Source organism: Oryzias latipes, chromosome 8, assembly GCF_053564925.1.
Source record: "Oryzias latipes strain Hd-rR chromosome 8, Olatipes_Hd-rR_3.1".
Taxonomy (NCBI): Eukaryota; Metazoa; Chordata; class Actinopteri; order Beloniformes; family Adrianichthyidae; genus Oryzias; species Oryzias latipes.
This window is the reverse complement of record NC_136244.1, coordinates 4,296,395-4,311,169: the sequence shown is the minus strand read 5'-3', so window position 1 is coordinate 4,311,169 and position 14,775 is coordinate 4,296,395. Positions and strand designations below refer to the sequence as shown.

The window sequence follows — 14,775 nt, the reverse complement described above, 5'->3', positions numbered from 1 at the left end:
TTATGTTGGCTTTTATTTATAGAAAACTGTTGCAGTGAAAGGGAAATAATTTGTATGTCATTTTCTGTGTTATTAGTTTGTGTATTGCAAGTTAAATCATAATTAATATTGCCCATTGCAAGTTTTCCTCGTATCGTGCAGCCCTGCCCCCAACTTAACATAAAAACGGCGAGCAATATCAGAGCTATCCAGCCGAACAGTTTTAGATCCATTGGATCTGTTTGTCTGTAAGTGGATGCGTCAGAATGGAGCGGAGCAGGGGACTTGCGGCTTGCCGTAGTAATTTCTGTCTTTTTTCATCTGCTTCTGATGCACAATGATTGGAATGAAGACATACTCAGGAATGCAAGTTTGATTGTCTTTATATATACATATATATAAATGTCCTTTATCATCCAAAAAGGCAGCAAGAACATGTTAAAAACACCATTTTCATCAAAGTGAGTCTTTAATATAATGTCCTTATACAAATATAACCACCAGAAGTGAAAGGGACAAAGGAATGATTTGGGAGATTCCAGAATTTAAAGATTTTGAACAAAAATGAGGAAAAAAAAGCACATTGTGCAAAGAAAATCTGTCGTATGACCTGTGTTTTCTTTAAAGGATATAAAATAGTCCCTTTAAACGAAATAGGTGCTTGTTGTAAATAAAGATGCAATCCTAATTGCTTTATCCTGTCCTCTGATGTTGGTACTGAAATGCAACTTTGTCACAATAATAAATGATTCAAACTTCTCCTATGCAGAGATGTCATCCATCTCTCCCTTCTTTTAGGCTTGACAGCAAAGAGGAGCGTGAAGCGGAGAAACTGCAGCGCCTCAGCAGTAAAACGGACCCGTCGCCCCCCGTGGACAGACGCAGTGACATCCGCCAGAGCGCCGATGCATCTCCGCTTGGTCAGAAAGAACGTAGGTGCCGAAAGGAGGAAGCTGCACGTTTGATCTCCTCCCCTCGGTTCTTCCAACCACCAGGAAAACCTTTGCTTTCTTCTCAGTGGAAGACGGCGGCGCCTGGGACGCTTCTGAGAGAGGGGAGGCGTTCCTGTCCAGACCAAAGGATGGCTCCCGAATGGAGGCTGAGGAGGACAGCAGCGAGAAAGAGGCGAGGCCCAAGAGGAACCAAGTCCCGCAGCCGGAGAGAGACGTTTACACCTTCCCCGGGGACTCGGACCCAGAGAGCCCCCCTCCTGCCCCCTGGGCTCACTGCACCTTCATCCAGCGGTGCAGGAAGAAGCGGGTTCTGCTCCGGCCCTTCTCCGGACTCAGAAGCTTGAACAAATCGGAATCTGGAAAGCTGACCAAACGCAGCCCCCTGAGGTGTAAAGCTGCAAAGAGTGGACCAGTTCACCCCGGGGGAGGGGTTTACGACTTTGAGGAAGGCTTTGAGGAAGGACCGGCGGAGACCAGGAAACTGAGAGGGAGAGGAGGGAAAAAGCCTAAAGAGGCAGAGGAAGAGGCGCCAGAGATTTTTACCTGTGTGGAGTGCAGCATTTACTTCAGAAAGCAGGTCCACCTGAAGGAGCACATGGCCCAGCACAGTCAGAGCACAGCAGGGGGGGGCCGGCGTGCGGGAAAGGGCAGGAGTTTTCAGTGCGCCGAGTGTGGGTGGAACCTGCCCAACAGGCCGGCGCTGGCGGACCACCACAGGCGGCACTGCGAGTCCCGCCTGAAGATCCTGGAGGAGATCGAAAAGCTGAACGAGAACGGAAATGAGGCGGCAGAAAACGAAGAGAATCCTGCCCACCCGGCCGTTGCACAACACACGGGCCCAGTTTACAATGCAGGCAAAATGTCAGCCCCAGAAATAGTCAAATCTCCACCTCTGTCTCCTGCTTCACTTTCAACACCAGACCAGGACTTTTACGCAACGCCTTTGACTTCAGCTGGAATCCCGGCTCAGACCAGAACCGTGTCTTCTTACCGCCGCCGCTTTGTCTGCACCAAGTGTAACTTCAGCACAAGAACATCACAGGCTCTGGCTAATCACTCCAAGACCCACAATAGAAAAAAACCTGCTCTCCAGGCTGACTCCCCCTCTCCTGGCTCAGCATCGACTTTGGCATCCACCTCCCTAAGGTGTGGTCACTGTGCCTTCCTGACTTCAAGTCTAAGCACACTGAGGGAACACCAGACACTTGTTCACCACGTGTCTGCTCGTGGGAAGCACGATGATGGAGGGTCTCACCTCTCTGAGTCTGGATCCTTCCCAGAAGCAGCTCAAGGCAAAAGCCAGCACGGAATCACTGCCCCCGAGGACGAAGCCGCTCCAGACGGTGCCGCAGCTCAGCCTAAAAGCCAGGCAGTAGGGAGCAGGAGACTGAGCACGCGAGGGAAGACCTGGACCGAGTTTAATCCTGAAATGGATGATGAATCGTCGAGTCGAAGGGAGAAACTGGATCGAGAGCGCCGAAAGGAGCCTACCTCTGAGGAAAACTCACCTGTGGGAGGGAAGCCCCGAACAAAAGCGAAACCCAACACCGGTGAGAGCAGAGGGCACTCGAAAAACACAATGCAGACGTCGTGTTATCTCATGCTCACAGAAAAACCCGCTATAAGGAGACTTTTAAAGCTAATTCTTCCAACACGGTCCCATTATTTCCTTTAAATAGGTGACTTATTGCAAGAATGATTACCCAACTCTGTTGCTCCATTACTATGGGTTCTTTCAAACATCTCTCAGCTCTGTGACCTTAAACTAGTTCACCCTGACAGTTTTGTAGATTTCCTTTCAGCTTAAACTGAATTGACTTTTTCTGCACCAAACTGCAGCCACGCTTAAAATATTCCATTCCTTTACAACTTAGGAGTTAAATGAGATCTTTCACAGGAGGTGAAAACTGAGAGGCTATTCACATGACTGAATCCTGATTCTAAATGAAAGATTTTGTGTTTATGTTATGTCTTTTATGTTTCCTGACAAAAACATTTAAGCTCAACAGTAATAGTTTTTGTATGTGAGCAGTGCTGGCGTGGAAACATGTTGGTTCACTGATCTCAGTGTAAAAAAAAGGTCCTAAAACGGGGAGATGCGTTCATCAACATTTATTCCACAGTATTAGCTACAATATGAAGGATGATTTGAGCATAGATTGTCCAGAACCTCATCAGTTACTGTGAACTAGCTCCAAAATGACTATGACTTTCACTGAAGGCTAATGGTACATTGTCTTGCGAGACACCAATACTTTTAAAACCCAGTAACCCTTGTGCTATCCTAGGCACTTTAACATTGGGAGTTGGGTCATCTAGACCCACTAGACAGTGCGTTGAACCTTTTTTCTTCAATGATTTGTGATCTTCACTGGTGTCCATGGATTACATGAAATCCTCTTCACCTTTATCCACCTTTTTCATGGTAGGGAGAACACGTCAATGAAGGGTGGGGTCATCTAAGATAGCACATGGGTTAAAGTCCCACTCTGTTCATCTTTTGGTGTATTTTCAAAGTTTTCCCAGTGGTCTTTTTAATTAGGGTTATACTTTTTTTTTCCTATCTACTTTTTTTTTTCTTAAGTGTCACTTTCTAGGACTTTGTTTCAGTAAAGCGGCAGGAGTTCACTGGAAATGTGGCCTCGTAAACAACATCCCTTTGTTTACGCACTTTCCCGCTATCTTACAGCCCCCCACAACCCCAACCTTACATTACTGGTGCAATTGGTGTACAGTTTTGAACCAGACACCAGCTCAGACGAGGAAATCAAAGACGTACATGGATACATTTGTCTGCAGGCATCGGAATGGAGCGGAGCAAGGAGCTTGTGACCCACTGACAGTAACAAATCTGACACTGATACAGGTTTTCTGCTATGGCATTTTTTCCTCTACTCCCGATTCACATCATTTTAAAAAAGAAATACTCAGAAATGCAATTTCATTATTAATTGTCTTATTATGTGTTCGCTCTCTTGAGCAAAATGCTACAAAAACATGTTAAAATTACACCCAAAAAAATCTATTTCATTGGAGTGGGTGTATGAAAATACTTTTGCTGTAGCTGCAGCTCATGTAACTTGCCAATTCCCATTGTGAAAGCAATGATTTTCATGATATGAATTTTTTATAGGAATCAAAGCCTTAAATATATTATATGTTCTTTGCCAGATCAAAGTTTTTAAATCATTAAAATGTGCCCAGAGTTATTTTGTTCACATAAACAGTACATACTAATAGCATGCCAATTTGTGATGTAGCATGCTAGTAATCATTGTTTATGAAATGAATCTTTGTAAAAAGTCTCTGTATCATAGCATGCTATTATATAGACCTTTAATTTAAACGATAAACCACAAATTGAATATTAATATTAACAAAATTTTTTGACACAAACTTCAGGGCTGGAAACATTTTTGTGAATATGAAAATATTGTTTACTGCCTGTCATACAACGTTGCCATCAGAAATTTTCACTTAAGATCCATTACACCGAAATTGTTGCACTTTTACACCCCCGTAAAAAGTGTTTGGCCACAACAGCCCTACCTCGAGGATTTGTCCTCTGACCTTTGTAGAGGACACTTCCTTTTGACATCATGGCGTCCTCAGAGGTTTAAACATGCTTTCTTCAGTCAAACTAATCTAGAGACGCAAGCCATTATGAACAATTCCAAACATGGTAAATGGTGTATACTTGTGCTTTTTTAGATTCCTTCAAGGCCCAAAGTGCTGTACAGTTACAGTCCCATTCACCCATGGACACATACACATTCACACACCGATGGCGTCTCTGCTTCCAAACACTGGCGCCAACCCATAACTACCAGTGGCAATGTGGCATTCAGTGTCTTGCCCGTGGACACCTCGACACATGGGCGGGAAGGGTGGGAACCAAATCTGCGATCTTCCGATCAGAGGTTGACTGCTCTACTTCTGCACCACGACCGCCCATTGTTGCTCAATGGGTGTCTCATAAGCAGTTGGTTGGAGGTTTTGACACAGACAAGCTTTTGGAGCAGTAGTTGTGCACCAGAGCTTTTTGGCCAGACGAACAGATGGCCATTCAAGACCTATCCAGGGTCTGTTCTGCTTCCGAGGGCATGATTTCGTTTAGGTTGCTTCAGCCACAGTGTTCTGACAGATGGCATCTCTAATTTTTTAGATCAGCACTAGTTTGACAAAAGAATAATAACTGTACTTTATTAGATGACGGCATCATGACTTGTTCATTGAAAGGATTTGAAGACACAGGAGTGCTCATAATAATCACTCAGGCAGAAATCCTACCTGTTGGAACTTATCAAGGCAATCATACATGCATACAAGTCATTTGTTCTTGTTGGAGGCAAGCTCTTCCCAAACATGGGCCAGAAATGGAAGGATACTCTTTTAACCCATAAGAACCCAGACCTGTTTTTTCTAAAGAGAAAATTGTGTGGGATGTGTCACAAACCAAGTAGACTACAGAACACATTCCTGAAGTTTTTGCTGTTACACTCGGATGTTACCACGAGATCTTATTGTTTAAACCCCTGGGTTTAAACTGGCTGAAAGCCTTCTACATAACCAGGAAATAGGATAATCGTGCTCCTTTTCAAATGTATAGAGCGTCTTTCTGTTAGACAGACAGGACTGGAGTCATTGGTCAAAATGTGTCAAAGTTGAAGTACAGCCATTTGTTTCCTTTTTTGTCTGATAGAAACAATCATAAACATCTTGCTAAAAACTGTACCAAGCTAAACAATGAAACATATCATGTTAAAATGTGGGTGTGGCTACGATATATTAGTTGTTAAAGAAAATGTCAAAATTGTATTCATTGTGGATACATGGAAATCAGTAAATGTCTTAACCCAAGATGCCCAAAAGCTAGTGTACTTCACGTGTTACTGTGAAACCAAGTGTTTCTTGTCCTGTCCAGCAGCTGAGCAAACAGATTTTGCCTGGACAGTAGCTTAGACTGCTAAATGCTTGGTAGAGGACATGTAGGGGGCAAGTAGGGCTTTTTGCTAACCATCATATGAAAATCAGGTAGTAAAAATAAGCTGTAGAAATTCCGTTTTGGCTTTCAGTTTGGCCAGTTGTTAGCTTACAGCCAATGATGTTAACTAATGCTCTAGCATGCTAGCTCCAACGTCAACCTACTAGTCAACAGGAATGGCTCCTACTTGAACATTTGTGGTTGATCGTTATTGAGACTGAGCAGAAATATTTACTTAAAGGGTTGCCTGTTTGTTTCAATCATAATTTGAAGGATTAGAAAACACAATATGGGAAAAAAAAGGGGTGTTGTTTTGATGTGAGGGATGAATGCGTATACTTATAGATCTCTTAAGTGTTTTAAGTGTGAAGCTCACCTATGTACCCTAGATTGCAAAAAAATCCTTTTTGTTGATGTGATCTATAGTAGTTTTATGGTGTCAAAGGGGAGCAGGCAAAAGTTTAGTGAAGTATTTTATAGGGTGTAAAAGCAGATGAAAAGGAACATTTTTGGTTTGATGATCCAATTCTTTTTTCTTTATAGAAGAGTCTTCTTCAGTGGTGCATGCTACATTATCACTGCCCACTAAAACGGCTGCAGAAGATGAGGACAAGAAGGAAATGGACAAAGATGGAAAGGTTTTCTTTTTGAGGAGGAGCAGGAGGGTCACTGCTGCCTCGGCCCCAACTGACAGTGACGATGACGATGTGGACGAGGTAGATGTGCAGCACTTCCTGTCACACCACATCTTAGATGAAGACGACTCAGATGAGGACCCAGAGGCGCTGAAGCCCGTGGAGAAGAAATGCCCCTACTGCCCTGATCGGTTTCACAATGGAATTGGGCTTGCCAATCACGTGAGAGGCCACCTGAACCGAGTGGGTGTCAGCTACAACGTGCGCCACTTTATTTCACCTGAAGAAGTCAACGCCATTGAGAAGAAATTCTCGTATCAAAAGAAGAAGAAAAAAGGTCTCTTTCATTTTTCTAAAACAATGACTAGTATCCAGTTGAGTTTTATCTTCAGAGATAAAATATCATTTTACCTTTAGCCTGAGCACAACAAAGTATTTCAGATCTTTTCTTTTTGTTGCATCACGGGCTTTTGAGCCAATGAAGATGCTTCTATGAATTAAAGCCTCAAGGTCAGCACTCCCGTTGCAAAATTCTTCACTTCTAAATTATTCAGATTAAAAGAAGAAAACCAGTCAGTGGTTGTGAATGATTACCAGTTGGAGCAGAGCAGATGAAAAAAAAGGGGCTCCAGTAGAACATTTCTGGAGACAATATAGAGGCTGCTTTGAATATTTTGCAGTGGTGCTGTACCAAAGGAGGCAAAAGTGCTCAAGAAAGAGTGATGGAGCTTAAATGTGGACTCCATCCATCCATCCATCCATCCATCCATCCATCCATCCATCCATCCATCCATCCATCTATCCATCTATCCATCAGCTACATTCTTACAGTTTACCCTTGTGCTATCCTATGACCCCACCCTTCATTGACGTGTTATTCCTACCATGACAAAGGTGGATAAAGGTGGAGAGGATTTCATGTAATCCATGGACACCAGTGAAGATCAAGAATCATTGAAGAAAAAAGGTTCAGCGCACTGTCTTGTGGGGTCTAGATGACCCAACTCCCAATGTTAAAGTGCCTAGGATAGCACAAGGGTTACATCTAGGGTCTCAAAGTCACTAGTCAACCATGACACATTTTCTTAAGCTGCAGTAGGGAGCCAGGATTTCTCAACCCATGAACAGAAAAAGTGTAGGTGGGATTTATACCAGTATGCTTTTTTGAATATGACAGAATGTACATTTTTGTAGTTTGATTTAAACAAATGTCAACCAACACCAAATGGTAAATGGCATATACTTACTGCATATAGTGCTTTAATACCTTCTTAGAAGGCCCAAGGGGCTCTACAGTCACAGTCCTATTTGTCCACCCACGCACACACACATTGACAGACTGATGGTGACTCCGCTGCCTTAAGCTACATTCACACCACCATCAGTAACACGTTTAAGAGACCATATTCAATTAAAAAGTCTATGTAAACACAAATATATATGTGTTTTGGGTTTCCGGGTTTAAACTTCTTGCGTTCACATGTAGTTACAAAGGTTTCTTCAACAATTTTCGGGCTTCATGTACAAAATGCATGGCCACTGATCGTGATAGTTAAACCATATCGAACTTTGACCTGCAAGGGACCCTGATTTGGTATTGATGTATAGATTGTGTCCCCTTCATTAAGGATAAGAAATTAATAATTGGGGTTTGTGCCCGGCCAAAATTATGGCACCAAGTCTTTCATATGTCGGAGTACAGCCATCAAAGGAAAAGCTTGGAGTAAGATTTTCGAGATTTGCACCGGCACATTTTGTTTGACATTTTGTGCCAAGCCTATTCCAACTGTGAGTACATATGTTAGTATCGAGTGGGGACAGTCCATGTGTTTACATGCCTGGTGTGAATGTAAAATTACACTGTTGCCAACCCATAACACCAGGAGCAATGTGGGTTTAGTGTCTTGCCCTAGGACACTTTGACACATGAATGGGCAAGTTATGAACAGAAGCTGTGATCTACAGACTGTAGGTCGACTGCTCTACCTCTGCACCACGGGCACTGTTTTGGGGATAGTTGAGCTTGCAGTGTTTCATTGAGTTTATTAATGTGTGGATTTTGTACCTGTATAATAAATTAGTAGATTACTTTGGTCAATGTCATGAAAGCACTCAGTTTCATGAACTGACCGGTGGTCCATTTGGCTTCTCTGTCCCCAGTTGCCAACTTTGATCCAGACACATTCAGTGTGATGCACTGCGAGTTCTGCAAGGCCGGCTTTGACACCCGGGCTGGCCTGTCTAGCCACGCTCGGGCGCACCTCCGTGACTTTGGCATCACAAACTGGGACATTACCATCTCGCCAATACACATTCTGAGGGAACTGTTTTCCAGTCGGCCGGACCTGGTAATCCCCACAGCACCCCCCAGAAGTCAAAGCAGCTACTCAGAGGAGGAAGAGGAGGAGGAGGAGGAAGAAGGCGAAGAGGATGATGAGGAAAGAAACTACAAAGATGGGATTATAAAAGTTAAGCTTGAGGGAGGGACAAGCAAAAGGACTCCGTGTGTCTCTGATTTGAATGCAGTGGCTTCAGCGTCTTGCCATCAATGGAAGAAAAAGGATGGAGAGGAAGACTGTAGAGGTATGTTCAATTTCTGCAACTATCTAAAAATTGAATGCAGTTGTTGATTTTGGGTGTGAATTGTAGTTACTGGTGAATCTTTAAGCTATTGTCCAGCTACACTGGAAATGCCAAACATTTAGTGATGCTTTTACACCCAAATAGTCCAATAAACTTTGTTCATCTGGATAAAAAAATCTTCAGATCTTTGTTTAGAATAGTTTGTTTTGACACAGATCAAACACTGAAGCGATTAAACTGTTTTGAAGAGGTCTGCAGTTAGAATGTCTGCTAGCTTGGGGTTGGTATCAGCTAAAGGAAGTTCATACTAGGTAAAAAAATAACTAAATGCCTGCTTGTTGAGCTAATTTTCTTGTTAGAAATGCCTTTATCACCTTTTTTTAATACAACCAGACATTGAAAACCTTCTAAAATTTTTATTTGTGCTTCTCTGAGTTTATGCTTTGGCTGCTTTTTTTTGGCTGTACTTTGAAATATGTCAATCACTTACAGTCTTTAGTAAGCTTCACATTTGGTTCTTAAAAATCCCATTTAGATTCAGTTTTAATTAATTCATTTTATATATTAAGCGCCACTTCCCAACTGAGGGTGTCTCAAAGCATTAAAACCAAAAAAACATCAGACCAATTATAATAATCTAATTACAATTGTATTAATCCAAAACCAGGTCATTTGAGTAAGGCCAGTTTGTCTTAACTGTATAGTAATCGGCTATGTACAAGACCAATAGATACCACTAAAGGGTGTTCAGTGTAATTCCCAACTGAACAGGTAAAAGGTGACAGGTGAGAAGAAAACTTCCTTTAAATGATAGATTAGGAAAATCCTTTCAGCAGAACCAGACTCAGACAGGTCCACTCCCTGTGGTGACCAGAATATTTGCATTCACATGGTTGGTGAACTGCACTAGGGTTTATTTGCAACTAAACCATGACCCTTGTTTTCAGATGGATTAAGGTTGGGGTATTTTATCAGAATCCTCCTCCATTTACCCTTGACCGATCAAGTTGAATATTAAGGAAACAATATGCGGACCAAAAGGTCAATTGTAAAAGTGCTCTAAATGTGGCTGTGTGTTCTGGTGCAAAACATATGAATAATCTATAAATTCAAGGTACAAAAACACCTGGAACTAACATACCTGACAAGATAAGGTAGTTACTACAGTAATGACAGAAAACAAGAGGAAGATAAACAGAAAAATCCACAACATCTTTTAAAAGGCAGTAGAGATGTTTAGCAGAGATGTTCATGTTTAAGTCCGTCTAACCGAGACAGACTTAAACAATGGAACATCTGAGAGAAGACAAAATACATAACTTAAGCCTTAGTAACAACTGCCCCTACGAGTAGATACTGGCTTTTGTGAGGGAAAAGTGAAAAATAGGCAAACCTTTATGTGCCACACACGTGGCGCATATGAAACATCAATGTCGTAGACGGCTATGGAGGCAGAGTGAAAATATTCATGCACATTTTTTTCTACTGGCATGCTGGGATGAACAGGTCGTAGCAAACACTTTAACAACACAATTGGGTAAAGTAAAGGCCCGTACACACCGGGACGAATATTCGCCAGGCGTTATTCGCCACGTTTTTTGTGTTCACACCCAGGCGATTTTCGCTGACGATGAGCCGAGCGAACATGCAATTTCATTCCCTGACATTAGATGGCGCTTAATGTAAACAGAAATACTCCTGTACACAAGGTGGCGCTGCGCAACTTTACGCTTCTTAAAGTCGCTTTTCACTCAGAAGAAGAGAGCAAGTATTTACGCGCTTGTCAGATTAATACAAAGAAAACATGAAGATTTCAAGCACCAGTAGCTCCAACTGGTGCTTCGTTCGGGGATATTTTAGAATGTCCGTCATTATTTCTTCGCGGCTGTGTAGACGCTACTCGGCGTCTATCTTCTTCGCTGGTATGTGTGCTCAGCAAGGCAGTTTTGTGTTTGAGCGCCCCCAAGTTGTGTTTTACTGTAACTTCAGAAGCTCCAGACACCTGTGCAAAAGCGCCATTCTCATTGGTTGAATAGATTTCGACGCGAGGCGTCAAAAAAAAAAAACGAACCCGAGGCGGGTTTTTTTTTGACGCTTTGACGCGTGGCGTTTTTTCGCGTCGGTGTGCACACTCTCATTGGTGCCCTTTGTTTAGTCATGAGGCGTTAAACTCGTCCCGGTGTGAACGGGCCTTGCGGGTGAATTAAGTGAGAAGAGGGGGTTTGTACGGGTTTTTGATTTTTTTCACGCCCCTCCCAAATCCTGATGAAGGGGCTTATACCATGCGATGAATGCAGGCTCCTTGTATCCTCCGTGCGAGTAGCCTTACTGTTATAAATTAAAAAAACTAGACAATCTGACTGTAGTTGTGTGGCCATCCTACTGGCCCCCGTTGTATCACGTGTACAAACATGTGCATTTGGCATTTGTGCTGGGTCAGTTAGCAACCAGCAACTTTCACCTTAGTAACGACTTGTGTGTGGCATAAGGGCACCGTACAACAGTATGACCTGTACATCGTAAGTGCATCTTATAGTAGCTTTTTAAATACTTAACAATACACTTACCACACACATGACAATGTTACAATCCATTTTCATAACATCTCTTAAGATGGTCTCAAAGGAACTGCAAGACACACCTGCACACCCCTTAAGATCTATCTATGACCCTGCTCAGGCCGGGCAACCCAAAATCCCACATAACCTGTACATGGTCAATCCCAGTAGCCTCAGCTGTGTTCACACCGAACACGATTTGCGCATCAGGGGCGTCCACTTTCAATGTTAAGTCAATGTACGGACTTGATCAGGGGTCCTGCGGCGCAATTTGAGTGTCGGGCACGGTGTGTCAATATGGCAGCAATGTGTTTTAGGTGGCACAGTGCAAATTGAGCCAAGACTTTAAAAGTCTGAACTCTGGCAATTAAAGCAATTGGTCAAACTGGGTCACAGAGAGACGGATGTACCGCTGGAACAGCCGTCATTCAGATGCAGCTCTTGCAGTAGATGGTGAAGCTCACCATACTGGGAGAGTCTCTGAATGAACCGAGACATTAAAACATGATTACCGATCTTCAAAATAAATAAACATATCTACTTATCTGTGTCTTCCATGCATTATAAATGCAATATACAGGAAATACTTTCATGTAGCGATGAGGCTAAAAACTTCTAGAGCACCAAGTTTATGTGCAAATCTCTGGACAGGCGTGTAGCAGCTAATTTGACGAATGATTAACTGTAGACAATAGAGAAATGAAAGAAAACAACACAAAACACTGAAGGAGGGAGGAAGAAAGGCACGGAAATTTGTTTTAAAGGGAGCAAACAGACACACTGAGAGGTAAAAAGGATGCAAATGAGAGAAATTCTGAGCTTTTTAAGGTAATTTTTGTCAAAAATGTGAAACTTTGCAGCTTTTGTTTCTATAATGAAAGGCATGTTCAGATAGGAGACGATCATCCGTAAGAGGTGTTATGTGTGCGCGTGCATGGAGTGTCCCCGGTGCCCACGGTAAAAGTGGCACTCAATGCCCCCCCCCCCCCCCCCCCCCCCCGCTTTACTCGATTGGTCACGCCTTAGCTTGTCGGTGCATATGGGGGCAAAATGGCTGCTTCCACCTCCCTGCAGACCCAAACAAAAGAGAGAAACTGTCGAGCTTCAGCAGCCGGGAGTCCGATGCACTGCGGACCGGTGAGTAGCGCGCGCCGTCATCTCCCGCGTGCCCCTGTCGCAACACGCGGCGGCGGCGTCGCGCGGCACGTCTCGCGTGGGTCTTCTGTCACTAGTACATCTAGACAAGAAGAAAGAAAGAAAAAAAAGAAAGAAAAGAGGGGGGACAAAAAGTATAAATCGCGCGCGAGCGCCTAGAGAGGAGAAGCAGGTAGCCGGTGACATGCTCGGCACGAGCCCCTTGAAGCGGTTCGCCGTCGCTGTTTGGCAACATTAACGCGGAATTTGTGTAATCTGGCGAAACTGTTGGCGTGTTTTCCGAACGTCTGGGAGTTTTCTCCATTCTCTCCCGTGACGTGCGGTGTTTCACAGCGCTGCGGGATCTCCCAAATTACCTACAGTTGCCCAATCTTCGCCATTTTACTTAGATTTTTGATAGCAGACAGCAGCTTTCTTGCATCCTCCGGTGTTTGTAAAGTAAAGCTGAACCCAGAGGTAACTTTCTGGACCCCGAGTGTCCGTAATCGCTGATCTTATTCTAATTTACCGGATCTGTCAAGCGTAATACAAGTACTTGAAGGAGTCGGCTTGGTTCTGGGTGTCAAGTTCGGTTCGGTTGTTGTTGTGATAAAGGTTGTTCTTGTAACGCGGGGCTCCGAGGTGCCACATCAGGAGATGAAAGGAAGCCGCCCATCACGCAAAGAGCATTGTCTGTCTGTCTCCGTCTCTTTGATTCACCGATCTGTCGCAGAAAACGGGACTTTTGTCCCATGACTGCAGGGACTGCCATGTTTGTTGCATTCAGTCCAGCTAACATCACTTTTTGACAGGAATCATTTCAGTGGATGTTCTTCAATAATCTTTACAAAGTCACAGCTTTAAAAAAATATGTTATTCATATTTGTGACTATTAAGAAATACTGCCTAAAAGTGTTTGATCTAAAAGGAGTATAAATCTTTTTGAATCAGGGGTTGATGGTGCCGAAGAAGATGATGAGGATCTGCAGCGTTCAGCCCCTGATGGTGTGAGCGACGGTCCGGGGAACGCCGTGGGCGGCAGCCAATCTACCGTGGAGGATGCAGACACCAAGGGTGAGGCGGAAATCCGGGCACGCCGATCCGAGAGTGATGATGACACATTGGATTTTCTGCAGCCCGGCCTCATCTCACCTGTCAGGGGCAGAAATAGGAAGCCGACCCCAGGTCAGCGTTTAGGTGTGGTGACACCCCAACGCTGTGGGGCGTCCTGATGGATTTAGGTGTTGAGACACTTCTAGTACAGAAATTACCCCAAAGTTTCATCATCATCCCAGTGGAAATAGTTGTAGTGTTTGTCTGTGATTGCACGCAGAGACGAGGATGAGCTTCTTGGTGCAGAGGTTGAAGCGTTCTCTCCTCCTCCATTTACTGTTTTTAAGTTTTGAACTCTTGCAAGTTGGCATAATCGCCCTGCAACGGCCTGGCATGGGCAAGGGGGTGATGGTTTGAAAATGACAAAAATAACCAAAAGCAAACAAAGAAAGAAAAGAAGCACATAAAAAACAACAAATATACAATAAAATACATGAATAATAAAATACTCTACCTGCATCTCGTAGTGGGGCTGGTTAAATCTGGGCTCCGGCAGCCTCACAGGGGATACAGCAGGTTAAGATAATGAATGGATGGAAGTTAACATAAATCAGCAGTAATTGACACATATTTACAGCTATCTACTAGGGATGAAATCATTTACCACGATTCGGTTCAAACCTCATTTCTGGCCTATGTTTTGTTTATTACAAAACAATAAGAATAGTGACATCCTTACTATTTATGTAAGGCAGTGGAGTCCCCTTTAGCTACCGTATTTTCACGACCATAGGCCCACTAGGTTATAGGGTGCAGTCTCAGTTATGGGTGATTTTTCGGTATTTAACACAAACAAAAGGCGCACCGGGTTAAGAGGCGTGGGCACGTTCACACTT

General features: G+C 43.5%; 1 protein-coding gene across 6 annotated transcripts in view; it reads left to right on the top strand.

Annotated features, from left to right (window-relative positions):
- Positions 1-14,775, top strand: part of wizb (WIZ zinc finger b) — a 38,333-nt gene that overhangs the window by 2,733 nt on the left and 20,825 nt on the right. For 4 of the 6 annotated variants that reach the window (XM_023957988.2, XM_078951200.1, XM_023957984.2 and 1 more), the window contains 5 exons: positions 778-911; positions 998-2,482; positions 6,460-6,888; positions 8,712-9,134; positions 13,778-13,900. In XM_023957988.2, coding sequence (XP_023813756.1) covers positions 778-911; positions 998-2,482; positions 6,460-6,888; positions 8,712-9,134; positions 13,778-13,900 — 2,594 coding nt within the window. The remainder of the gene's footprint in view (positions 1-777; positions 912-997; positions 2,483-6,459; positions 6,889-8,711; positions 9,135-13,777; positions 13,901-14,775) is intronic. The other 2 variants (XM_023957986.2, XM_023957989.2) reach the window with 2 other exon arrangements.